Source organism: Bidens hawaiensis, unplaced genomic scaffold, assembly GCF_021521415.1.
Source record: "Bidens hawaiensis isolate Kalapana, Puna unplaced genomic scaffold, B.hawaiensis_p1.1 tig00031215_1, whole genome shotgun sequence".
NCBI classification, from domain to species: domain Eukaryota; kingdom Viridiplantae; phylum Streptophyta; class Magnoliopsida; order Asterales; family Asteraceae; genus Bidens; species Bidens hawaiensis.
The window spans coordinates 105,667-129,330 of NW_027495264.1; the positions used below are offsets into that span (position 1 = coordinate 105,667).

At 32.3% G+C, this 23,664-nt stretch overlaps 2 protein-coding genes and 1 long non-coding RNA gene across 7 annotated transcripts in view; all 3 read left to right on the forward strand.

Annotated features, from left to right (window-relative positions):
* Positions 1 to 5,018: 5,018 nt before the first annotated feature.
* Positions 5,019 to 6,071, forward strand: LOC143581892 (uncharacterized). Its single transcript, XM_077064574.1, has one exon. It carries the CDS (start codon positions 5,019 to 5,021, stop codon positions 6,069 to 6,071), a length of 1,053 nt encoding a protein of 350 aa, XP_076920689.1.
* A 2,584-nt stretch (positions 6,072 to 8,655) lies between these two features.
* The window catches only part of LOC143581878 (uncharacterized), a 50,952-nt gene continuing 35,943 nt past the window's right edge, over positions 8,656 to 23,664 (forward strand). Inside the window, exons 1-9 of one of the 5 annotated variants that reach the window (XM_077064563.1) lie at positions 8,660 to 9,029; positions 11,495 to 11,546; positions 11,718 to 11,791; positions 12,221 to 12,322; positions 12,398 to 12,538; positions 12,624 to 12,678; positions 21,360 to 21,433; positions 21,577 to 21,666; positions 21,765 to 22,009. In XM_077064563.1, the coding sequence (XP_076920678.1) occupies positions 8,908 to 9,029; positions 11,495 to 11,546; positions 11,718 to 11,791; positions 12,221 to 12,322; positions 12,398 to 12,538; positions 12,624 to 12,678; positions 21,360 to 21,433; positions 21,577 to 21,666; positions 21,765 to 21,813 (759 nt within the window). In that variant the 5' untranslated portion in view covers positions 8,660 to 8,907 and the 3' untranslated portion in view covers positions 21,814 to 22,009. Of the gene's footprint in view, positions 9,030 to 11,494; positions 11,547 to 11,717; positions 11,792 to 12,220; positions 12,323 to 12,397; positions 12,539 to 12,623; positions 12,679 to 13,089; positions 13,164 to 13,299; positions 13,390 to 13,489; positions 13,633 to 21,359; positions 21,434 to 21,576; positions 21,667 to 21,764; positions 22,010 to 23,664 lie in introns of those variants that run through there. The other 4 variants (XM_077064561.1, XM_077064564.1, XM_077064562.1 and 1 more) reach the window with 4 other exon arrangements.
* Positions 16,585 to 21,208, forward strand: LOC143581880 (uncharacterized). The gene is made up of 4 exons (XR_013143891.1): positions 16,585 to 16,721; positions 20,199 to 20,473; positions 20,823 to 20,924; positions 20,999 to 21,208. It is a non-coding gene; the product is annotated as an uncharacterized LOC143581880 (long non-coding RNA).

The following is a 23,664-nucleotide window of genomic DNA, read 5'->3' on the forward strand; positions in this document are numbered from 1 at the left end:
ATTGTTTATAACCACCGATTTATAAAAAAAAAACTTATTTATCACGTGTATATATTTCTTTATCAAGTCAGTCGTGTTTACCACTCGTAGACACCTTAAGCAAATAACATAATAAGTGCATATAATTTTGCCTCGTATAAGTGTTCGAACACATGATTCCAAAAAACTAGCTCATGTGGCAAGACGAGATACATTCATGAGCACAAGTTAAGATAATATTATATGTATATATATGCATGATATATACAAATAATATTATCCATGCTCAGGATTGATACATATATTGTTTTGTTAAATTATAACTGTGCAGCCCTTTTTTTCTGTAGAGATTTGCACTCCAGTGATCCACCGTTGATGGCTCATTCCAATATTTAACTGCAAGATGTTGTGGTGTTGGAGTACCGGTAGACTTAAATGCTGTAACATGTTGTTTTCGTTTTATTACTTGTGATGTTTGGACTCATGGACCCATCTAGACATCAAGTATAATGCTTGTATGATAAAGAAAAGAGTAGTGAATGTTCAATAATTTACTTTCTTCTGTGCATGTATACTGGTGTGGATGTTAATTTATTTCTTCTCTACATGTAATTTAAATGTCTTATGTATCAATATTTTCTTTGTTTCGTTTACAAAGGGGACTCGCATTATATAGGGAGATAGTTTACAATCACACCTTACAATTATGTAACGTTACATAAACGTAGTTTGAGGGGTTGTGGAGCGAACGGTCAAACTGGTCCTGTCGTCCTGAAGTCTTAGAAAAGCTGCCAAGGAAGGCTCTTGATGGATATATCCGCGTACTAGAAAACAAGGAGCATGGAGAACATGACCAATCCGATGAACTTTTTGTTTTTCGAACAAAGTGAGTGTATTTTTAAGTGTCTGCAGCTGGTATGCTGATGTTTATCAAGTTTCTCTCAGTGATAAACAACGAAAACATTATCACAGTAGACAGTGACAAATCCAAGATTTCTTCTTTTTTTCCCAATGGATTCACTATTTTTAGATGTTTCATTTTCATAAGAAACGGCATAAACATTTTTGGGTTGGTTCAAAGGTTCGGGCCGGGCAATGTTGCAAAATTATCTTACTAAAACAAAATTATTTTTGGCAAAATCAAGATGAATAATCCACCTGTGTCAAGGGAATGTGATTTGGTGCCAAATTAACACAGACACAATTTGAATACAAATATAAGAATATGCAATTTTATCAAGTTAACCAATCAAATGTCCACTAAAAATGGTAAAAATGGAAATAAAAACTTTGTTTACTTGTTATTCAGCTATACATTGTGTTTCTTTTTTTTTTAGTTCTCAAAGTTCTCACAATTTTTAGTGATTTTAAAAAGAACTTTATACTAAATTATAAGTCAGTTTGGTGAAAGATGTGAGTTACAAACAAGTAGAAGTCCAAGTAAAGGGTAATTAAGATTAGTTGCAAAACATAAATTGAGGGGTTGCCGTCTATTATAGTAAAACATCCGAAGAATACGATAATTGAGGGGTTGCCGTCTATTATAGTAAAACATCCGAAGAATACGATAAGTTTTTTCTCGACTTTGTGTAAGGTTTATATTTTATTTATTAAGTAAAACTTTAATCTTTTATTTCGTTGTAGGGTGTTGAGTAAGAATGTGAGCCAAGGAGTAATGAGTGTTTTATAAGGCACTTCAAAAGGGGGCCTCAAGAGGTCTCGATTGTATTAAAGTACGTTTATCCAAGGGCATGTCACGTGATGGTAAGTTTTTTACTAATCCAAATACAAGAACTCATTATTTTTGTTACCGTGTTGTCATTCTTTATCGAACCTTAGGATTTCTACTCCTTTACACAATCCGATATTTATCGGTAGTTTGTTAACACAATTGGATTTATGCTAGTTATGTCTACTAGTTGGCATCTTGGTGTGTTAACTTTGACTAGCTAGTTCGTTAATTAGTTACTGATAGCTATGTGCCAATGTTGCCTATCATTAACTTTTGTTGCACGTTGAATGTTATTCTACCCCTACTAACTCCTATATTGCACTCAGTACTAGAAAAATAGCTTTTAATGACTAACAATTTATGATTTGCGGCTATTTATGACTCGCAAATGCGTGTGTCATAATAAAAAAGTCATGTTTTCTAAAGATTAGAACATTTATGACTCACTTTTTTGCAAGTCATTAACCAGCAGTCATAAAATGAAAAAAAACGAAGATTTATGACTCTCTTTTTTGCGAGTCATTAAACATTGGTCATAAGGTGCACGAAGTTTAAAGTTGGTAGTTGAAACTTGAAACAGAAAGAAATCCCTTTTTTTTCTTTCTTGTCTACAGCTCCACCCCTAAAACAATTACCAAAACCCTAGAACTCAGTCCAATCTCATTTATGCAATGAAATCATGAGTGATCCAGTAAAGGATTACAGTCCCCAAGATCAGCAGCACTACGGTACGTTCCAAGGCGTACGCACCTAAACAACGGCGCCTCTGTAGCCGGTTCTACCCCTGACGGGTCCGGTATTCCGTCATTCGTCGTTCAGGTATCATATAATTACCGTTGATTACGTGAGATTACGATGTTAATTTGTATTATTACTTGATTAGAGTGTTAAATTGAACCGGTGGACAGGTGGATTTTTATATTGTCTCATCTAGGGTTTATTATGTTGGATTTTATCTTCATATAGGTGTATACTGTTATGAGATCTATGCATCTTTCCTTTTCTTGATATAAATCATTGATGTCCCTTGAATTGGAAAATTAGGTTTTTTGAATTGGGGGTGAACATCCTTAGGCAATTACTGGTTGTGGTTTTAAGTTAAGAGCTTTAGTATACTAACTACATAGTAGTTAGATTGATCATTAAGAACAAAAAATAGTTTCTTTTTTCCATTTTTTTTAATTCAGTGTCGTTTTTAATTGTAACCGATCATTGAGACCGACCTGTAACAACACGGGCCAAACTCGGTTACCGAGGCCATTCGGAACTTATGTAACCAATCCTGACCTGAACCACCTCAAAGCCCTACTAAACAACGACCAAACCCGAACCACCAAAACAGTTTAATGATGGCAATTTTGAGAGACAATCCATATAATACAACATTATATATATATATATGTATGTATGGGGGATGGTTCAAGAGAGAAATGATATTATTGCAAGAAATGTAAGAAATAAATATGGACCACTAGTTTTGTTTTATGTTTTAAATGCTTATGCTAAATAAACTATTAATTATTCTTTTTCTTCAATTAATATAACTAATAAACCATAATACTTATTTATTTAATTAATATAACTAATTAAATTATTATAATTAGAAAATATTAAGAACTCATTTATTTTTATAACTTACTTTTTGTTTCTTAAATTTTTATCCTACACAAGTATAATTTATTCATACATTAGAATTTCTTTCTATCCACAACTAATTTCTTCCAACTCAATATATTAATATCCATCAACACATACTTACATTATGATGAATAATACCAAAAAACAATTTTACATGTGTTTGCATTAGATATCAACAAAAATATATAACCTACATAAAAGCGTATAATCTACACTTGTACTAAGAATAAGACAACATATAACCTACACACAAAAAACATTTAACCTACACACAAAATTCATCATCAATAAAATAAACACGCACACGAAAACATATAACCTACACACAAAAAACATATAACCTACACACGAAAATTTTATCTTACACAAATACAATTTATTTATACATTAATTTCTTTACAAAACCAATTTCTTCAAATTCAACATATCAATATCCATCAAAAACGTAGTTACATTGTGATGAATAATACAAAATTATCTTACACATGGTTGCATTAAATGTCAATAAAAAATATACAACCTAAACAAAAACATATAACCTACACTTGTTCTAAGAATAAGAAAACATATGGCTTACATACGAAAAACATATGACATACGCATATGTAGGGTATGGGTATCTTTGTGTAGTTTATATAATTGTTGATGTTGAATTACATAGGTAAGTTATATGCTTTTTGTATGTTGTACATTTTTATTGGTCAAAACAAGTGTAGGTTATATAACTTTATGTAAGTTGTATATTTATTGAGCTTGAATACGTTGATATATGCTAATATATTGAGTGAAAATTATTTTTTTAATATAAAAAATAGTATTATATGAATAAATTGTATTTATGTTGAATAAAATGAAGAATGTGTAAATACAAATAAAACTAAAGTAGTGTTTTTATCTTTTTAATTATTATAGTTAAATTAGTTAAATGTATTAATTAGAGATATTTATTATAGTTATATTAGTTGTATTAATTGGAGAGAGAGAGAGTTCATTTATTGTTACATTTACATCTTTTTTATTTATTTTTAAATATTTAAAACCTAAAATAAAATTAGTGGCTCATATTCATTTATCTCATTTCTTGCAATAATTAACTTAAACCCAGTGGCGGACATAAGGTTTGGGCAGGGGTAACCCGGGTTACCCCTCAACTTCCATTCCGTAGTGTAAAAAAAATTTTATTTTCGTCGTTTTATATATCGGGTTACCCCTAAACGAAAACTGGGTTACCCCTCAAAGATTTTGATAAGCCCACACATTGACTAAAAGCCCACACATTAGATAAAAGCCCACACAACTTAAATAAAATAAAACCAAAAAAATAATATAATAAATTTATAAAACACTGTGATCTGCTCCCAGCCTCCCACCATATCCAGCGACGACCAGACCAAACAATTACCAGCCACCACCGCCGTCCGCCGGCCCTTTCTCCAGTCACCACAGCTGTTCGCCACTTCGCCGACCCCTTCTTCAAAGGTATTGTTCTTGTTTGTTTTCTATTTTATTTTAGGGTTTATATAGTTATATTTAAAGAGATGAAATTGGACTTTAGATTAGGGTTTGGTTGTTAGTTTTAGTTATTGTCTTTGTTTATAATTAAGATTTTAACTTTTACTTTCTTATATAATTACTTAATTAGGCCATTAGGGTATTTGGAACTTTGAAGATGAAACCACATCCTAAGCAAGCTCTTATTGGCAAATTTTTTAAAAGAAAATTTGATGACGTTGATGGAAGTCCAAATATTGGTAATGATGTGCAAGAACAAGATGATGATGATAATATTGGTCTAAACATTCCTTCGACTTCAAGTCCTTCAATTCCACATACAATTGATTTGAATGATATTCATTCTGATCCCTTTGATAGGCCACCTATTGCTAGTTATCACCCTAATCAAAGAGATAACATAAGACGACATTATCTTGTTAAAAAGGCTTTTCAACCACGAAATCATAACTTTCCATTCAAAGCCTATAATGGTAAGCCGAGACGTTTTAATGTAGAATGGTTTGATAAATATCCGTGGTTAGAGTATAGCATAAAAGTAGACAAAGCACATTGCTTATGTTGCTACTTGTTTAAAGAAACTTTTGGTAATCAAGGTGGAAGAGATACTTTTTCAACTGAAGGCTTTTGTAATTGGAGTAAACCAGGTGCTTTAAAAGAACATGTTGGGAAGGTTGACAGCTATCATAATAAGGCGATGCAAAAATCTGACAATCATTTGAACCAAAAACAATCCATTAATGAGAAATTCAACAAGCAAAGTAAAGAAGAAAGGATTGGAAATCGGTTTCGATTAATGGGTTCGGTTCGTAGTACCAGATTCTTGTTAGAAAATTCTTTATCATTCCGTGGTCATGATGAATCGGAGGACTCTTTTTCTAAAGGTCTTTTTCTTGCAGTTTTAAAGTTGATTAGTGAAAATAACCCGGATATTGGTAAGTACACATTAGGGAATGCAAAAAAGAATAACAAGTTGACATCTCCATTGATACAAAAAGAGATTATCGAATGCTTTGCAAAAGAAGTATCCAAGATGATTTGTGAAGAAATTAAAGACAATGTTTTTGGGTTGTTAGTAGATGAGTCTAGTGACGTATCTTTAAAGGAACAAATGGCTGTAGTCGTGAGGTATGTTGATAAACTTGGAGTTGTTAAAGAGAGTTTTATTGGAGTTGCTCAATGTGAAATACACATGTTCCTCAACTCTTAAACAAGCCATTGTTTCTTTATTAGCAAGTAACCAATTGAGCATGGATCAAGTAAGTAATAAGTTTCATACTTTAATTACAAAAACTTTAACAAAGATTATTCAAAAAGGTGAAATTAAGACCGGAAAAGGATTAAACCAAGAGGTTTCCCTTGTACGAGCTGGAGATACACGATGGGGTTCTCATCATAGAACAATCATAAGTTTGCTTAGATTATTTCCGGAAGTTGTTGACGTGCTTCGTTATATTCAAAAAGAAGGAGATGCCACTGAACAACGAACCCATGCAAAAGGTATTTTATCATATTTCAAAAAACTTGACTTTGTTTTTTATGCGCACTTGATGGAAGATGTTTTAGGCCACACAAATGTACTTTCAAAACATCTTCAAAAAAAAGTCAAAATTTATTAGAAGCGGCTAAGTTGATAAATGGAACAAAACGAGCATTGAATGATTTAAGGCAAAACGGGTTTGCTTCAATGTTGGAAAAAGTAACATCTTTTTGTGTAAAAAACATCAAGATGTTAGATATGACGGAAACGTATGGTAAGGCTAGAAACCAAAAGAATGTCATTACTAATCGACATAATTTTGAAGTTGACATTTTTAATACGGTTTTGGATATGCAAATCCAAGAATTTGGAAATCGATTCAATGAGGTAACAACTACTTTGCTAGAAAACATGTCGGGTTTAAATCCTTGTGACCGGTTTTCTTAGTTTGACACGTCTAAGATAATTGCATTTTCTGAGATGTATGAGAAAGATTTTACTACAAAAGAAAGAGGGTGTCTTTTGGGTGAGCTTAATGTCTTCTATCACTCTGTAAAAGAAGATGAAAGATTTGCAAAACTGGATGGAATAAGTGATCTTGCTCGTCTAATGGTGGAAACCGGAAAACATCTTTCTTTTCCTTTGGTATATCGGATATTGAAGCTAGCGTTGGTTTTACCGGTTGCAACCGCAACCGTTGAAAGATGTTTTTCTAAATTGAAGCTTATCAAGACGGATTTACGCAATCGAATGGGTGACGATTATTTGAACAATGCTCTAATTTGTGCGGTCGAAAGAGAAACATTTAATAAAGTAACGGAAGACGATGTAATGGTCCGATTTCAAGCTATTAAATGCCGAAGAGGAGAGATCATCTATTAGGTAGGTGTGTTAACTTTATTTGTTATCGTCTTTTTTTACATGAATGTATGATGAAAACAAAAAATTTTAGGTTACCCCTAGAATTTATTTCTAGATCCGTCACTGCTTTTAATAAGCATTGAGTACCAAAGGTTTCATCTAAGGAGCTCTATGATGTGGAGGATTCTAAGTCTTATTGAGATGTATGTGTATAATTTATGGTGTGTATGGGTTTGTTGTTATTGCATAACTAAAGTGCTAACCTTTTTAGAAAAAAAGAGTTCCTGGGCATCAAACATAGAAATCTTCTTAGTTATTATGTCCATGGATATAAGGACCTAAATAAAAGGTTTGTTCTTTATGATGAATTATATGCTTAAAATGTTAGCTCAAAACATTTGTTTGGCTATTAACAAAAACCAAGTTAATTAAGCCTATAAGAAGAACCTAACTCTAACCGAAACCTAGCCAAAATTTTGGTATTGGTTCAATGGTGTGTGTTACCGTATCCGAGGTAGCAGTAGACAAGGTGACATATGTGACGACGGTGAGTGGTTAGAGATTCCTTTACATTTACTTTGGTTGAATTCCTTCGTATTTTGAAACGATTGTTGAATTGCTTTACATGAAAGAAGTTGGAGGAATTATGCTGATGCGGGAACGGAAGCATTCAAATGGCTCATGACACTTTAGTTAATCAAAGACCGATAAACTGAACCATAGGTTCCAAGAACAATGTTCTTTTATATAAACTTAAACAAAAATTATCAAAAACTATTTAAACAATAAACTAATAGCCGTATTTATACTTAATAGATTATAGATAAACTAGGAAACATGATAAACAAAAAATACTAAAAGATAATAAAAATCATAATTAAATTAAGAGATGCTCCTGCATCATATGCTCTCTAGGGATGAGCACCGTACCGGTACCGAAATTACCGATCCTGAAAATCTCAAAATCTTGGTACTGGTGTCCCGGTACCGAGGGTAAAAAATCGGGAAATATCGGTACCGTACCGATTCCAAAACTTAAAACTTTGGTAGCGATTCGGTACCGACGGTACCAAATCGGTACCAATTTCGGTACCGGTACCAATCGGTACCGGTATCGATTTTGCTCATCCCTAATGCTCTCTTTATATGGTATTATGATTAGCTAAGTGTTCTTTCCACTTTGATTTATTAATTTAGCGATACTGTTTTGGGTGCTCACAAATTTATCTTTTGGATTTAGTGTTATTATCGTTGCGAACTTAAATGAAACCGACCAAGTTCGCAGAATTGCACCTTCACCGTAGCGCGCCGGATTTTGTTACCGGTCTATAAATTATTTTTTTAATTTTAGTGTTGGTATCGTAATGAACTTAACCCAATAGCAACCAAACGCACGTTAATGCACCGTTGCATATTTTCTAGAGGATGAGTTGGCATGTGAAGAGGCTAGCTACACAAGTATCGTAAAATCCAAACGACGTACAATCGATAAAAACAAAAATAATAATAACTTAAACGCTACAGAAATTTTAGATTATTTATTTCTGATTCATTAAGATAATATTAATGTTAGCTCCTTAGTTTTGATTTATGAAAATTAATTAAATGGAAGTGTGCTGTAAAAAGGATTAGTTTAATGTAAATATGTCTATAAAAAGGATAAAAATCATCCAGATAACAATCAGTACACACACAGCAAAAAATAATGGCGATGCTAACAGTAGCACTCAAGACTTTGTTCAGCTTATTGGCTTGTGTCATGGCAGTTTCACTTGTTTATGCATTTTCCACCGATTACTTCGTTTCTTGTTTCGACCCGAAAGCAAGGTAAAAGTTTGGATTATATATTTTGCAAAGCATTTGGCACTGAATGTTTTTAAAAAGAATTAGAAACGGAATTGGAATACGAAGGAATTGAAATTTCAGTCAAAAAGTTAAAACGTGTTTGGTTAGTAAATTAGATACAAGATTTGAAACAAGAAGCGAGTTGCATCATATATATCTTCTTTCATCCATTGCCAGTTACTTTCAATCATTTAATTCAGAAAATCTTTGCAAGCTCCTTATTAGTCCAATTTTTTTGGACATAAGACCACTCCTATTAGCAAACCACACATGATTTGTCTTACTATTTGAAACTAAAAAAAAAATAAAAAATCAAAGAAATAGGCCAAAGCGATTCACCACAACAAACTAATTTGCAAACCCACTCACCGCCACATGTTACTATTTTATTGGACTTCTATTTAATTTGTCTTACTATTTGAAATTAAAAAAAAATAAAAAATCAAAGAAATGGGCCAAAGCGATTCACCACAACAAACTAATTTGCAAACCCACTCACCGCCACATGTCACTATTTTATTGGACTTTCATTTAATTTGTTTTTCATTTTCTTTATACACTAATTAGTTTTAACTATAATATTGATTTTTTTATAATAAATTTTAATAATTAAGTTTTTTAAAAAATCTAGAAACACAGTCTTGTTCAGTTTATTTTTGTGAACATACCGGTATAAATTTTATTAAAAACAAAGTTTATAAAAAAATGTATATTTTTTAATACAAAGTAAATATTGACCGGCAACAAGAAGCTAAAGTGAATATGATGAAAAACTTTTCAATATTCTATGCAATGAATTGAAAATTTTCCGGTTATATGACCAATAGAGAAGCTCACATCGCTTTAAAAGACGATTTGGTTGAGCACATATAATTTTTAAGTTTTTTTATAAATATTTTAAATTAAATATATTGTATATTTATTAAGAATTTATTTTTATATTTATAGTCATGTTCAATAAAAAACAGCAATTATAAATTGTATTTATTTAATAAAAAATAATTAAGGTTGAGTTGCTAATGAGTGTGAAAAGTTGGGTTTGGTTTGGTAGGGTATATTGAAGAGAGATAAATTAGTTTTATAATAAAGATTGAGTTGAGTTAGAGGGGGTTTGGAGTAGCTTTTTAAATTGATTTTATGCTTATTTGCTTTTTGAAAAGTAAAAGCAACTTTTGAAAAGTTTCATTTTGAAACCTTTAGATTTGCTTTACCAAACATTTTTTTGTTTTTTAACAAACAAATAACAAATAAGCAGGTTTTAAAAGCTCACCTAAAGACCTCCTTAGTTTGTGAATGAAGATAATCTAAGCTTTGGGTTTGACTTTTTTCTTCTTTCTTTAATTATTTCCTGAATAGAAGCTTTTGAGGTGAATTATGGCTTCTTGTTCAGCATGGAAATCAAATGAAATGTTTTAAAAGATGCCACCTGACGGTTCTTGTGTCGTTATAAGAGTGAGACTCTCTAATGTAACACGTGTTGGGACGAAAACCCGGGTGATCTTAGGATTTGAACTGACAACCTTACACAAGGCCTAAATCTAATCATTTTTTAATCCAACAAAAGTGACACTAGTTAGAGTCAGACTTAGATTTCTACCGGAGAACCTAAACCTCTTACCACTAGACCACATATGATGGATTCTAGTTAAATTTAGTTAGTAGAGCTAATATTAGTATTATTACATTATAATAGAGAGGAGTATTTAAGTATGATTAGTATAGTTTTTAACTTTTTACAGTATGAATAAATGATGTACGGTAATCGGACCTACTTGAAAAATGAGTGGTTGAACTATTTTTGTTATTTATTATAAACTAGAAAAAGTTAAAAGAGTTCTCACAAAATATCACATATGACATGGTTTACATAATATATTAAACTTTTCACGTTGACAGATGAAAATTCCTTCAGCAAAAAGTTGAAATCTTTTCTTTGATGGAATTTAATGGAAAAAATTTCAATTTCAAATCATCCATGACTAGGCAAATGTACTTTTGATTAAAAGTTTAGTAATTTAAAATTTCCTTTCCATCATATTTAGTGAGCGTTTTTAAAAGTAATAGAAAGAAGAAAAATTAAAGAGGTCTTTTCTGGAAAAAGTCATACTTATTGACCTATTGACTTTATTTCAAATAAATAAATTAAATGTTTGATTTTATGATATAATAATAAAAATTCTCATATAAAATGTATCGTTTAAAAAGTCATACTTATATTTCAAAATAAAAAAGTGATGAAAAATTGAGAAAAGTTAAAAAAAAGGGTATACTTTTTTAATGGCAGCTCACAAACACCCTTTTTATTTCTAAGATGCATTTGTTTATCGAGCATGAACCCGTAACCCTTAGAAAACAAACTCATATTCAGTTCTTTGATATTAATAGTTAAAAACCATCAAATAGTAAACATTACTTAAGCATGTTGATGACACTAAAATTTATTGCAGGTGGATGCAAGTGGGATTGCTGGAATTTTGCATAGATGTTTCTCTTATAGTCGTATGAATTTTCATTTTATTTATAACCCAATCTTTTAAAGTTGCTTAGTGTTCTTTGGTTTCACTTTATTTATAAACCAATATTTGTATGTCGTTTAAAAGTCAGGTATATGCTTCTTCTTTTCTTTTTACCAGTTGAACTCATATATGGTTGTTTACTTGTAAATTTTAGGCTTGGTTTTTCTACAAAGAATCAAGATGGATCCTACGAGTTTTTTTTATGTTTATATTATTTTGGCTCGGAAGGTAATTTTGTCTTCTTATTACATATTTATCAGCATTCTAATATGTTTTTAATCGTTCCAGCATTCAATTAAGAACAACCGTTGGTTTTGGGTCGGTGCATGATTTAAAGGTTTTATGCCATTTTTTTAAATAAATCATCACATCATTTTATCCATTGCCGAAATTAAACCCTCACTATTTGGGAGGGAATAATATATGTTAGCAAACACATTGATACCATTGCACTGTAAGACTGTAGACCCGTTGATAGGTTTTATATCAATTACTAAGTTATATGACATATACAACATGAAAATGAGATGTTATTCTTATTTGTTTTTGTTGTCTTTGTAGCACATACTTATAAGTTTCTTAGATTCATGTAAACTATATAAATAATTAATTTGCACCGAATGAGTATGTGTTAAGTCAATTATTTTTCTTATACAGTTTTACTACATGTGGATACATAGTTTTACAGCTCTTCAAGTTATCAACCGAGGAATCTTCAAAAGATCCTATTTATTTTGTGTTGGTGAGACGTCGAAAAAGGTAAGAACAAAGGTCATATATATGCTTATCCTAGGCCATAGTCGTTGTAGTTTTTTATATTTGTAATTTTGTTAGCGATGTCATCGGACACACGTGGCGAGTTTCTGTTGTTACAACAAGAACAATCTTTATTTTTCTTGGCTGCTTGATGCTGGGATCATTAGTTTTTGTCTTTGCCATAGACGGATCTCCATTTCGTGCAGAAGTATTCTCACCGTATGTATATGAATTCCCTTCTTCTATTATCTATTTTGCATTTCATTTCTTTTAAGTAAAATGAAACTTCAAATAATTTTCGCAGGTGCATAGTACCATTGCTAACTGACTTCCTAATCATGCGTGTCGTGATTTTCTCGGTATTTAGTTATATTTATATACTAGTTTAAGGCCCGTGTACTACACGGGTAATATTTAAAAATACAATATTTAATAAATATAAACAGGATACAATAAACTCGTTAAATACTATTAATACAGTCGTTGTACAATAGTCTTTATAACAATTTTAAAATAAAAGATAATTATAAATATCAAATGTTTGAAAATAAATAAGAAGTAAATATTAAATTAACAAATTTTGAACCATAAATTTTAAAAATAGTAACTATTATTTTACTATTATAAATTTGTTAAAAAAAGATGGTGTTTAATGTAAGAGTGACAAGTGACAAAACTTATATTCTTTTATTAGAGAGTATAGATATGTCAAAACTTATTTATACTTACCACTATAACAACAATATTACACATATAATTATTGTTTTCAGGTGTGGGTAGCATATAAGGAATCAAGTTGGATAAATGCTTTTGCATGGATTCTTTTAATCATATGTTTTGGGAGGTACGTAACATGTATAAAAGTACATTGTTTTTATTTTATTTAAGGATTTTTGCATTTGCCTTTGATTTATCGTACCATAATTTGCATATATGCAATAGCATGACAGATTTGCTGATATTTATTGTTTTTTTTATAGTATGGCTTTGTGTGCATATGTAGTGCGAGAGTTGTTCTACCTCTCACCTGAACAACCTGTTTTTCTTATACTATTCAACAAAAGTGGCAGGTAATTAAGTATGACACATAAGTTGAATTTTGGTTAGATTGTTTTAACTTTCATGTTAAATATTGGTAAAATCTTAATACGTTTCTTATAAATTTTGTAGAGAATTAATGTTGACTGATCCTTTACTAATGGAGAATGACAATGTGTAGGTAGGATATGCAACATTTATTTTCAATAAATGATGGGTTAATCTTAATAAGTGTTATTGTTGTTTTGCGTATTGATTATCCATAAACCTTAATATCACAAATGTACTGGTATTGCTACTTTCTTTTTCTCGTACGGGAGAAAGTTATATTTTTGGTCTATTTGGTTTGTCAAATATATGGTTTATCTCATAGCACTTTTTGGCAACATTAGCACTAATAATTAGGGTACTAATAAGAGGCGTGAATTGTTAAGAGACTTTATGCTAGTACTGAGTACACCAATTTGGTGGTGAACCGGTGCTCGGTCGAGAAGGTTGTGTGTGAGTGGGAGACCAATGGTTATCAACACATGTGAAATGACAAAGGTGTAAAATTTATATTCATCATCATTTTGAAACTTAATTGGTAAGAGGTTTATTGACGGGTTCGGAGGTGTAATTCTGATGAACCAAACACATTTAATGATTACTGATTCAAAGGCAGCATATTACTTGAACCATTAAGAAGCTACCAAACATCCGCTAAAACTATTTAGACCTTTTGCATATGTGTAACACCACGATTCAACTAGGTCGAAATGTGGTTGTTGGATATCAACTTAAATAGTTGAAACATTAATAAATTATACAACCTCAATTCTACATCAACATGTGATCACAACGACACGAATTTGGTCGCTATCGTGTAATTTAAGATTTATTAATACTTTTTTTACTAATTTATTTTTCGGGTTTAGTGTCAGTACTATAGAGACCTAGCCAATACCAACCAAATTCGTGTTACAATATGAGGGGAGTAATTACTCACCTTGAGGATTAAGCGAATAAACCGAGAGATGAAATAAACGAGCAAAGTTAATGTGATGAGTGTTCTGATCCAAACAGACCTGAGACTTATTAAAACTAAAATAGAGTCAAAACCAAGAACATAGCCGCTGGAATAAATCTAAACGAATGTATAGAACTCCGGTTATGAGATTTTCAGTAAATAAGCGAGTTGGTACTGACTAGAATCCGAACAGCGAGTCGGGAGTCGGGTTTTGGTCAATAAATTCAAAATCTCAAAATAAACATAAAAGTCTTCTTGCCCCAAAGCTAGTTTTGACCAGAAGATAGAGTAATCGAATAATCAAATATTTTAACTATTATGCCCTAAAACGAACCGGGATCAAACTGACCACCAAGACTCCCTCAATCCTAGAAACTGATTGAGGTACTTTTTTTATTTGAATGAAAATAAATGAAATCATAGAATACATCTTACACGAAAGATGAATGGAACAATGAGAAAACACGAGTCAAAGCGTCTTAAAGCACCAAAGTCAACCGAATATTTAAAATCTTGAAAGAAATCATCTATGGAGGCACCAAGTCACGAAATTGGTGATGGTGATGAGGTTTGAAGATGTATTTAGGGTTTTGGTGAGTAGGGTTTTATAAAAAATAGTTTAAAATTTGTTTATTAATAGTATAATAAGTAAATAGACTCGTTTAGGAAGTAAATCGAGCAATAAATGACTAAATCGAGCCTTTTAACAACCAAAATTCATTTTTAATATTAGAGGTCTGGATATGGATATGGACATGTTATAATATCATATGACTCATCTTGGGGCTTATTTTTCGTTAATTAGGTTGGTTTATGGCGGATTTCGATTTAACAAACGAATAAACGAGTAAAACGAAACGAATCTGCTGCATGTACTCCCCCGCACTACGGGGCCACAAAAAGGAAGGTCTACGCACGTGACGCGGCGTGGATGATTTTCAACATAGTTCAAAATTGATAAGTCTGGTCCCTGAAGTTTATAAAATACCATTTTTAGCCTTTTTAAGCGATTTTAAGAGTTTCTAAGGGTGTTTGACAAGTATGAAATTGAAAATATAAAATAAGTTAATCCAAGTTAAATACTAATAACTACCAAATTTTATTAATACAAAAAAAGTCGGAATATATTTCTGAGTCGGATAAACGAATACAAATTCAGATAAGAAAAAATTTGAGATGTTACGGTTTAATGGCGTGTGTTACCGTATCCGAGGTAGCAGTAAATGATTGTTGAATTGCTTTACATGAAAGAACTTGAAGGAATTATGCTCCGTGTATGATATTATGATTAGCTAAGTGTTCTTTCCACTTTGATTTATCAATTTAGCGATATTGTTTTGGGCACTCAAAAATTTATCTTTTGGATTTAGTGTTATTGTCGTTGCGAACTTAAATGATACCGACCGAATTCGCAGAATTGCACCTTCACCGTAGCGTGGCAGGATTTGTTACATGGCTATTAATTTTTTTTTAATTTTAGTGTCGATATCGTAATAAACTTAACTCATAGCAACCAAACACACGCTAATACATCGCCGCAACGCTTATGGTACAAAACTAGTTTTATATATGGTACAAAACTAGTTTTATAAATCGGATGTGGCTCAAAGGTAGAGCACTCGCTTTACTAGTGAGAGGTAGGGGGTTCGAACCTCACTATCACCATTTTATATGGGAGATATGAGGGATGACTTTGGCTTGCCAGGGTTCGAGTCCTGATCTCACCCGGTTTTACCGGTTCCTCGTTGTCGTGCCGTTTGGCGGGCGTGAGAGTCGGGTTTTATCCGAGGAATCCCTCAATAGATGGACCGCTAGAGGCTCCATCCGTTAGTCCGGACTCGTGGCCAGCTCAAGCTACCTTTAACCAATGGAGGTCACGTACAGAGTATTAGTTTTTCGTTCCAAAAAAAAGCATGTGAAAAGGCTACACAAGTATCGTAAAATTCCATACAGCTTTCGATAAAAACAAATATATATATTAATAACTTAAACGCTACAGAATTTTTAAATTATTTATCTGATTCATTATGATAATTAATATTTATTAACGCTCCTTTGTTTTGATTTCTGGCTGTAACAAGGATTAGTTTAATTTAATGCACGTGGGTTTTGTGAAAAATAGTTTGAATTTGATTTCTGAAAATTAGTTTAATGTAAATATGTCTATAAAAAGGACAAGGCTACATCATCCAGATCGCAATCACTCTATCCTCACACACACAGCAGCAAAATAATGGCGATGTTAACAGTAGCACTCAAGACTTTGTTCATCTTATTGGCTTGTTTCATGACAGTTGCACTTGTTTATGCATTTACGAGCGATTTCTTCGCTTCTTGTTTCGACCCGAAAGCCAGGTAAAAGTTTGGATTATATATTTTTCAAAGCATTTGGCATGGAATGTTATTGAAAAGAAAATATCGAAGTTAGAATGTGTTTGGTTCCTAAATTAGATACAAGATTTGAAATGGAAAAGGAGATCTAAGCAAAGCAATTTCCCCAACATTTGCAATTTACATCATATATTATATCTTCTTTCATATTCCTTTACCATTGACTTCAAATATTCAATCATTTAATTCAGAAAACCATTGCAGTTGCCAAGCTCCTTATCAGTCCAAATTTTTTGGACATAAGCTTTGGGTTTGACTTTTTTTCTTATTTTTCTTATTTATAGCTTCTTGTTCCGTGTGGAAAACTGGAAATCAAATGAAATGTTTTAAAATAAGTTAAATGTAAGGGGGTGTTTGAGTGTTTCATGTTTGGGATTGCTTATTTTCACCAACTTATAACTTATAAATATTTTGAAAAGTAATAAGGTGTTTGGGATTGCTTATATTGTGAGAGGAAAAGTTATATAACTTATACTCTCTGAAGCACCGAAACGCGACGGAAGGACGAGTCCCCGTATCGGGACGACATGGGATGGGAACGCCTTGGAGACAGCCGGAGACGTTCTGGCGGCCGCTTCGTTTGATCGGAGACGTTTGACGCGGTGTTTCAGAGACGTTTGCAATATTAGGGTTTATATTATTTTTTTAAATTCCAAACATAACTTATTATATTATAAACAACTGATGGGCTTGACGGGCTACATAGGCTGACGGCAGCAACATGAAAGTATGAAACCTTTATTAGTTATTATTATGCGACCTTACGAGTTATGACGGCAAAAGTTGATAGTTATTTCGTAATACGACATATTTCCCTCCTGTTATTAGTAAATATCAATCTTCTTCATCAATAATAATTGATTATTGATGGCTTCCCAAAACACAACATAAGGAGCATCATCTACTACTGTTCCCGTAGATGAACCGTGGGTTTTTGGAGGTTGTCGATCTCTCGCTAGATGAACCGGAGTTTGAAAACGATTTGATTATTGATAAATGATAAGTAATACAAACCTATGTTTGAGATAGTTTTTTTTTTTGAGTTTGAACTTTATATTAATATAAATATATTTTGGACTTTGTTTAATATATTTATATATTTTTTATTTTATCGAAATACCCTTCCCGTACCCGTATCTTGAATTTTTGATTTTTGCCGTTTCCCATACCCGTAACGTCCCCGTTTCCTGGTCTCGTACCCGTTCCCGTGCTACATAGCTTATACTTTTATAACTTATTAACTTAATTAAAAGTTATAAGGAAACAAAATAAGGAATCCCGAACACCCCCTAAGTGGGGATCGGACTTAGATCACCACTGAATCACTGGAGAACCCCCAAATCTTCTACTACTAGACCGCATACAATGGATTCTAGTTTACCTCCTACTACTAGACCGCATACAATGGATTCTAGTTTGATTTCCTTGGTAGATCTAATATTAGTATTAGATTATATTTGAGTATGAATAGTATAGTTTTTCTAGTATGAAGAGATGAATATCTAGGGTAATTGCACCGACTAATGAGTGGTTGAATTGTTTTTTTTTATTAAAAAAAAGATTCCTTAGGAGTTTTCAAAAAATATCACATGTTTTCATATAAATTACATCGGCTTGGTTAGTTGGTTAGATCTAGTTTGGTCACTTTGGTGAAGGGAAGAAAGAATTGTGTGGGGTTTTCATTAAATATTAAACTTTTCACGTTGAAAGTTGAAAAATCCTGAAAGAAAAGGTTGAAATCTTCTCTTTAATGGAAGAAAATTTTCAATTCCAAATTCATCCGTGACTAGCTAAACGTATTTTTGATTAAAAGTTAGTAATTCAAAATTCCCTTTCCATTATATTCGGTGAGCGTTTTTAAAAGTATTAAAAAGAAAGAAAAAGTTAAAGAGGTCTTTCCAGGAAAAAAAGTCACACTTACTTTATTTCAAATAACTAAATTAAATGTTTAATTTTATTTTATAATAAAAAAAATTTCGTATAAAATTTATTTACGTTTTAAAAGTGAAGAAAATTTGAGAAAGGTAAAAGAATGTATACTTAGAGCATTCCCATCTCATCACCCATAATTATGTGAGGTGGATTGGTAAATTATAGAGTGGAGTTTTAAATGATTGTGAATGTAAATTATAGGGTGGAGAGAGAAATTTAGTGATTTTTTGTAAACTTAGGAAAATATTTGTATATATAGTTTGCCCCTATATATTTTTTAATATTTGTTGGATTGGTTGTAAGTAGAGGAGAGAGAAAACTGTAATGATAAAAGTATAGTTTAATTAAACAGGAAAGAGAAATGTAGTGTTTTGTAGTGTAATTTTTATAGATGGGGATGGGGGGATGGGATGTGAATGCTCTTATTTAATGGCAACTCACAAACACCCTATCCATTTGTAAAGCCAATTGTAAAATTCATTTATTTATCGAGACATCATGAATTTTACCAAAATAGGGTGGTGTGAAAAAGTATTTACTAAAATAAGGGATTTTAAAACTATTTATCAAAATAAGTTTTTTATTTTTCTTTTAAATTTTTTAACATCTTTTTACCCTTTCTTATCATTACTCAACACCTCACACTCACACCCCACCGGCCACCCAACCCCCTTCACAATCAAGCGGTATTTTTTTAAGTTTTTCGATCAACAACCGCAACTACAATAAACACAAATTTCTTGTCGACTTCGGTTTTGAGTGGAGAGAGAGAGAGAGAGAGAGACTATTTTGGCCTAAAGTTGCAGGTTTGTCCGGCGATGAAGTCGTTTTCCGGCACGGGGAGGGAGGGAGTCAGACACCTTGGGTGCGGCGGTGGTAACCGGCTAGGATGGCAAGGTTGCAAGGTGGTGTTGGGGGGATTAGTTCAAAGGATGATGTTGGTTGCCGGAAAAACGTGGCTTGGGTTTCGACCATAAACGATTGCTGGAATATCTACAAAATCTCGCGAGTGGCTTGTGTGCTAGGTTGTAAAATGATGGAAGAGAAAGATGATGCGGCTGAATGAGTGTTGTCGGATGGATGAGGATGCCGCCCGAAAAAAAAAGTGGGTAACCAACAACAATGGATTGTTTTCATCTTTCCCCAACCTAACAATAATGGCCAACATCATCCTTTATTCAAATAAACCTCTTATTTCTTAATTTTTTTCTCTCCATCATTTTGGTAAAAGATGATGTAAAAAAATTAATGAGAAGAAAAGGTAAAAAGATGTTAAAAAAATTAAAAAGAAAAAAAAAACCTATTTTGGTAAATAGTTTTAAAATCCCCCATTTTAGTAAATGCTTTTCTCCACCACCCTATTTTAGTAAAAAACTCATGAACTCGTAACCCTTAAAAAAACAAACTCATATCCAGTTCTTTGATATCGATGGTTAAAAACCATCTTATAGTAAAAATTACTTAAGCATGTTGATGTTGTCATGTTGATGACACTAAAATTTATTGCAGGTGGATGCAAGTGGGATTGCTGGATTTTTGCATTGATATTTCTTTTATAGCCTTATGAATTTTCATTTGTATTCCTTGTTTTCACTTTATTTATAAACCATTATTTGTATGTTGTTTAAAATTCAGGTATTTGCTTCTTCTTCTTCTTCTTTTTTTTTAACTAGTTGAACTCATATGTGGTTGTTTACTTGTAAATTTTAGGCTTGGTTTTTCTACAAAGAATCACGATGGATCCTGCGAGTTTGTTTTCTATTTATATTATTTTGGCTTGGAAGGTAATTTTTTTTTCTTTTATACATATTAATATGTTTTTAATCATTCTAGTATTCAATTAAGAACAACAGTTGGTTTTGGGTCAATGCACGATTTAAAGGTTTTATGCCATTTTTTAACAAGTTATCACATCATTTTTGTTCATTACCGGATTTAAACCCTCACAATTTAGTAGGGAATAATATACCTAGCTTAACAAACACCTTGATACCAATTACTAAAGTTATATATACAACATGAAAATAAGATTTTATTCTTATTAGTTTTTGTTGTTTTTGCAACAAATATTTATAATTATAAGTTTCTCTATAACCGAATAAGTAGGTGTTAAGTCAATTTTTTTTTGTACAGTTGGACTACATGTGTATACATAATTTTACAGCTCTTCAAGTTAACACCCGAAGAATCTTCCAAAGATCCTATTTATTTTGTGTTGGTGAGACGTCAAAAAAGGTAAAAACAAAGTTCATATATATGCCTCTCCTAGGCCAAGTTCTTTGTAGATTTCATATTTGTAATTTTGTTAGGGATGCTATTGATCGCACGTGGCGAGTTTCTGTTGTTACAACAATAACAATCTATATTTTACTTGGCTGCTTGATGTTGGGATCATTAGTTTTTGTCTTTGCCATTGATGGATCTCCATTTCGTGCAGAAGTATTCTCACCGTATGTATTGCAATTTCCTTCTTTTGTTATCTATTTTGCATTTCAATTTTTTAAGTAAAATGAAATTTTAAAAAATTTACACAGGTGCATAGTACCATTGCTAAATGACTTCCTAATCATGCGTGTCGCGGTTTTCTCGGTATTTATTTGTATTTATGTCTGTACTTATTTATATTTACCGTTATAACAACAATATTACACATGTAATTAATGTTTTAAGGTGTGGGTAGCATATAAGGAATCAAGTTGGATAAATGTTTTTGCTTGGATTCCTTTAAGCATATGTTTCGGGAGGTAACATTATCAAAAGTACATTGTTTTCAATTTATTTCTGGAATTTTTAAATTTGTCTTTGATTTATCGTACCGTAATTTGTGAATTTGCACATACGCAATGGCGTAATAGATATGTTGCTGATATTTATTGTTTTTTTACAGTGTGACTTTGTGTGCATATGTGGCGCGAGAATTGTTCTACCTCTCACCTGAACAATCTGTTTTTCTTATACTTTTCAACAAAAGTGGCAGGTAATTAAGTTCGACAGAGAAGTTGAATTTTTGGTTAGGTTGTTTTCACTTTCATGCTAAATATTGGTAATTTTTTTTATAAACTTTGAATTTTGCAGAGAATTGGTGCTGAGTGATCCTTTACTAATGGAGAATGACAATGCATAAGTTGGGATATGCAACATTTCTGTTCAATAAATGATGAATATCTTAAATAATTGTTATTGTTATTGCCTATCGATTATCCATACACACTAATATTACAAATGTAGCGGTATTGTTGCTTTTTTTTCTCATATGGGAGTAAGTTATATATTTGGTCTACATGGTTTGTAAAATATATGGCACATTAGGGTGTTTGGTAACCAGTATTTTAGAGACTGAATCAATAAGACACGTGAATGGTTAAGAGACTCTATGTCAGTACTGAGTACACCGGTGTGATGGTGATTAGTGGTCAGGTGGTGGTGGTGGGTCGAGAAGGTTGTGCGTGAATGGCGAACTGAGGGTTATGACACATGTGAAAGGACATAGAGGTAAATTTAAAGATGACCGATAAGAGGTTTGTTGACTGGTTCAGAGACGTCATTATGATACACATTTAATGATGACCGATTCAAAGGTAACATGTTAACAGAATTACTAATTAAGAAGCTACCAAACATCCACTAAAACTATTTAGACCTTCTACCAATGTGTAACACCCCGATTCAACTGGGTCAAAACGTGGTTGTTGATATCAACTTAAATAGCTGAAACGCTAATAAATTATACAACCTCAATTCTACATCAACATACGATCACAAAGACACGAATTTGGTCGGTATCGTGTAATTTAAGATTTATTAATACTTTTTTTACTAACTTATTTTTCGGGTTTAGTGTCAGTATTGTAACGTACCTAACTAATACCGACCAAATTCGTGGCGTTGTGATCATATGTTGTACGAGTGTCAATACCAACCAAATTCGCGTGGTCGAGCCGTCGCAATGTGACGGCTTTGTCACCTACTTTTTATCAATATCAATACGTTAAAGCCTCTATGCACACAAGTTGCATAACACCAAACGTAAATTCTATCACTATATATGTTCTCTTAGAAAAAGTTTTTCCTTTTGTTAATTTTGACTATAAATAATAAACCTATTCATTTCAACCAAATTTAAAGCCCTAAACCCCAATCTCAAAACCCTCTAAAAAACACCAACCAAACCATGGTTACTCCAACCAGTTCCATCGACGACGACATTTTGACCGTCCTATGGTCGCCGGAGCAACTCCTGAGAAAGTCCAAGACTTGGCTTCCAAAATCACCCACGACTTCTCTTCGCCGGACTCTTCTGCTCTGATCATCGTCGGCGTTGCCACCGGCGCAAACAACTAGCACGGCCTCGGCTCGTTTAACTTACCCAGAGCTCGAGCTCGGCTTGCTTCCACCTCTATTTTCAAAGCTTGAGTTTGGCTGTGAGTAGTTTTTCAAGCTCGAGCTCGGCTTTTTTGCTATCAACTTAAATGACACCGTCTGAATTCGAAGAATTGCACTCGCGCAGGCTTTGTTACATGGCTATTAATTTTTTTAATTTTATATAGTGTCGGTATTGTAATGAACTTAACCCATAGCAACCAAACACACGCTAATACATAACCAGTTTTATAAATTTTCTAGAGGTGGAGTTTGTTAGCCATAATTTGGTTTGGTCCGTTCCATCGAGCCTATGGTGGATCGGTATCTTGGAGACTAAGTCGAGCACATGATTTGGGCTACAAGTTATTTATTAATTATTATTTAGATTTGTTTTTACCAATTAGTATTTGAATATGATTATGGTATATGTATTCTAGTCTAGTTGGGTTTTGAAATCTAAATTAGTATATATACCCGAGCTTGTGGGTTATACCATTATGCATTGTAATTTTTCGAGCTAATGTAAGTTACAAGGATCGAGCTTATGATCTAAATACATTTTGTGTTTTCGATTCTAGTTACCAAACTTCAATTGGTATCAGAGATTCGGTTT

Excerpts from the sequence above, each read along its gene's own strand:
- LOC143581892 (XM_077064574.1), top strand. The coding sequence starts at position 5,019 with ATGAAACCACATCCTAAGCAAGCTCTTATTGGCAAATTTTTTAAAAGA.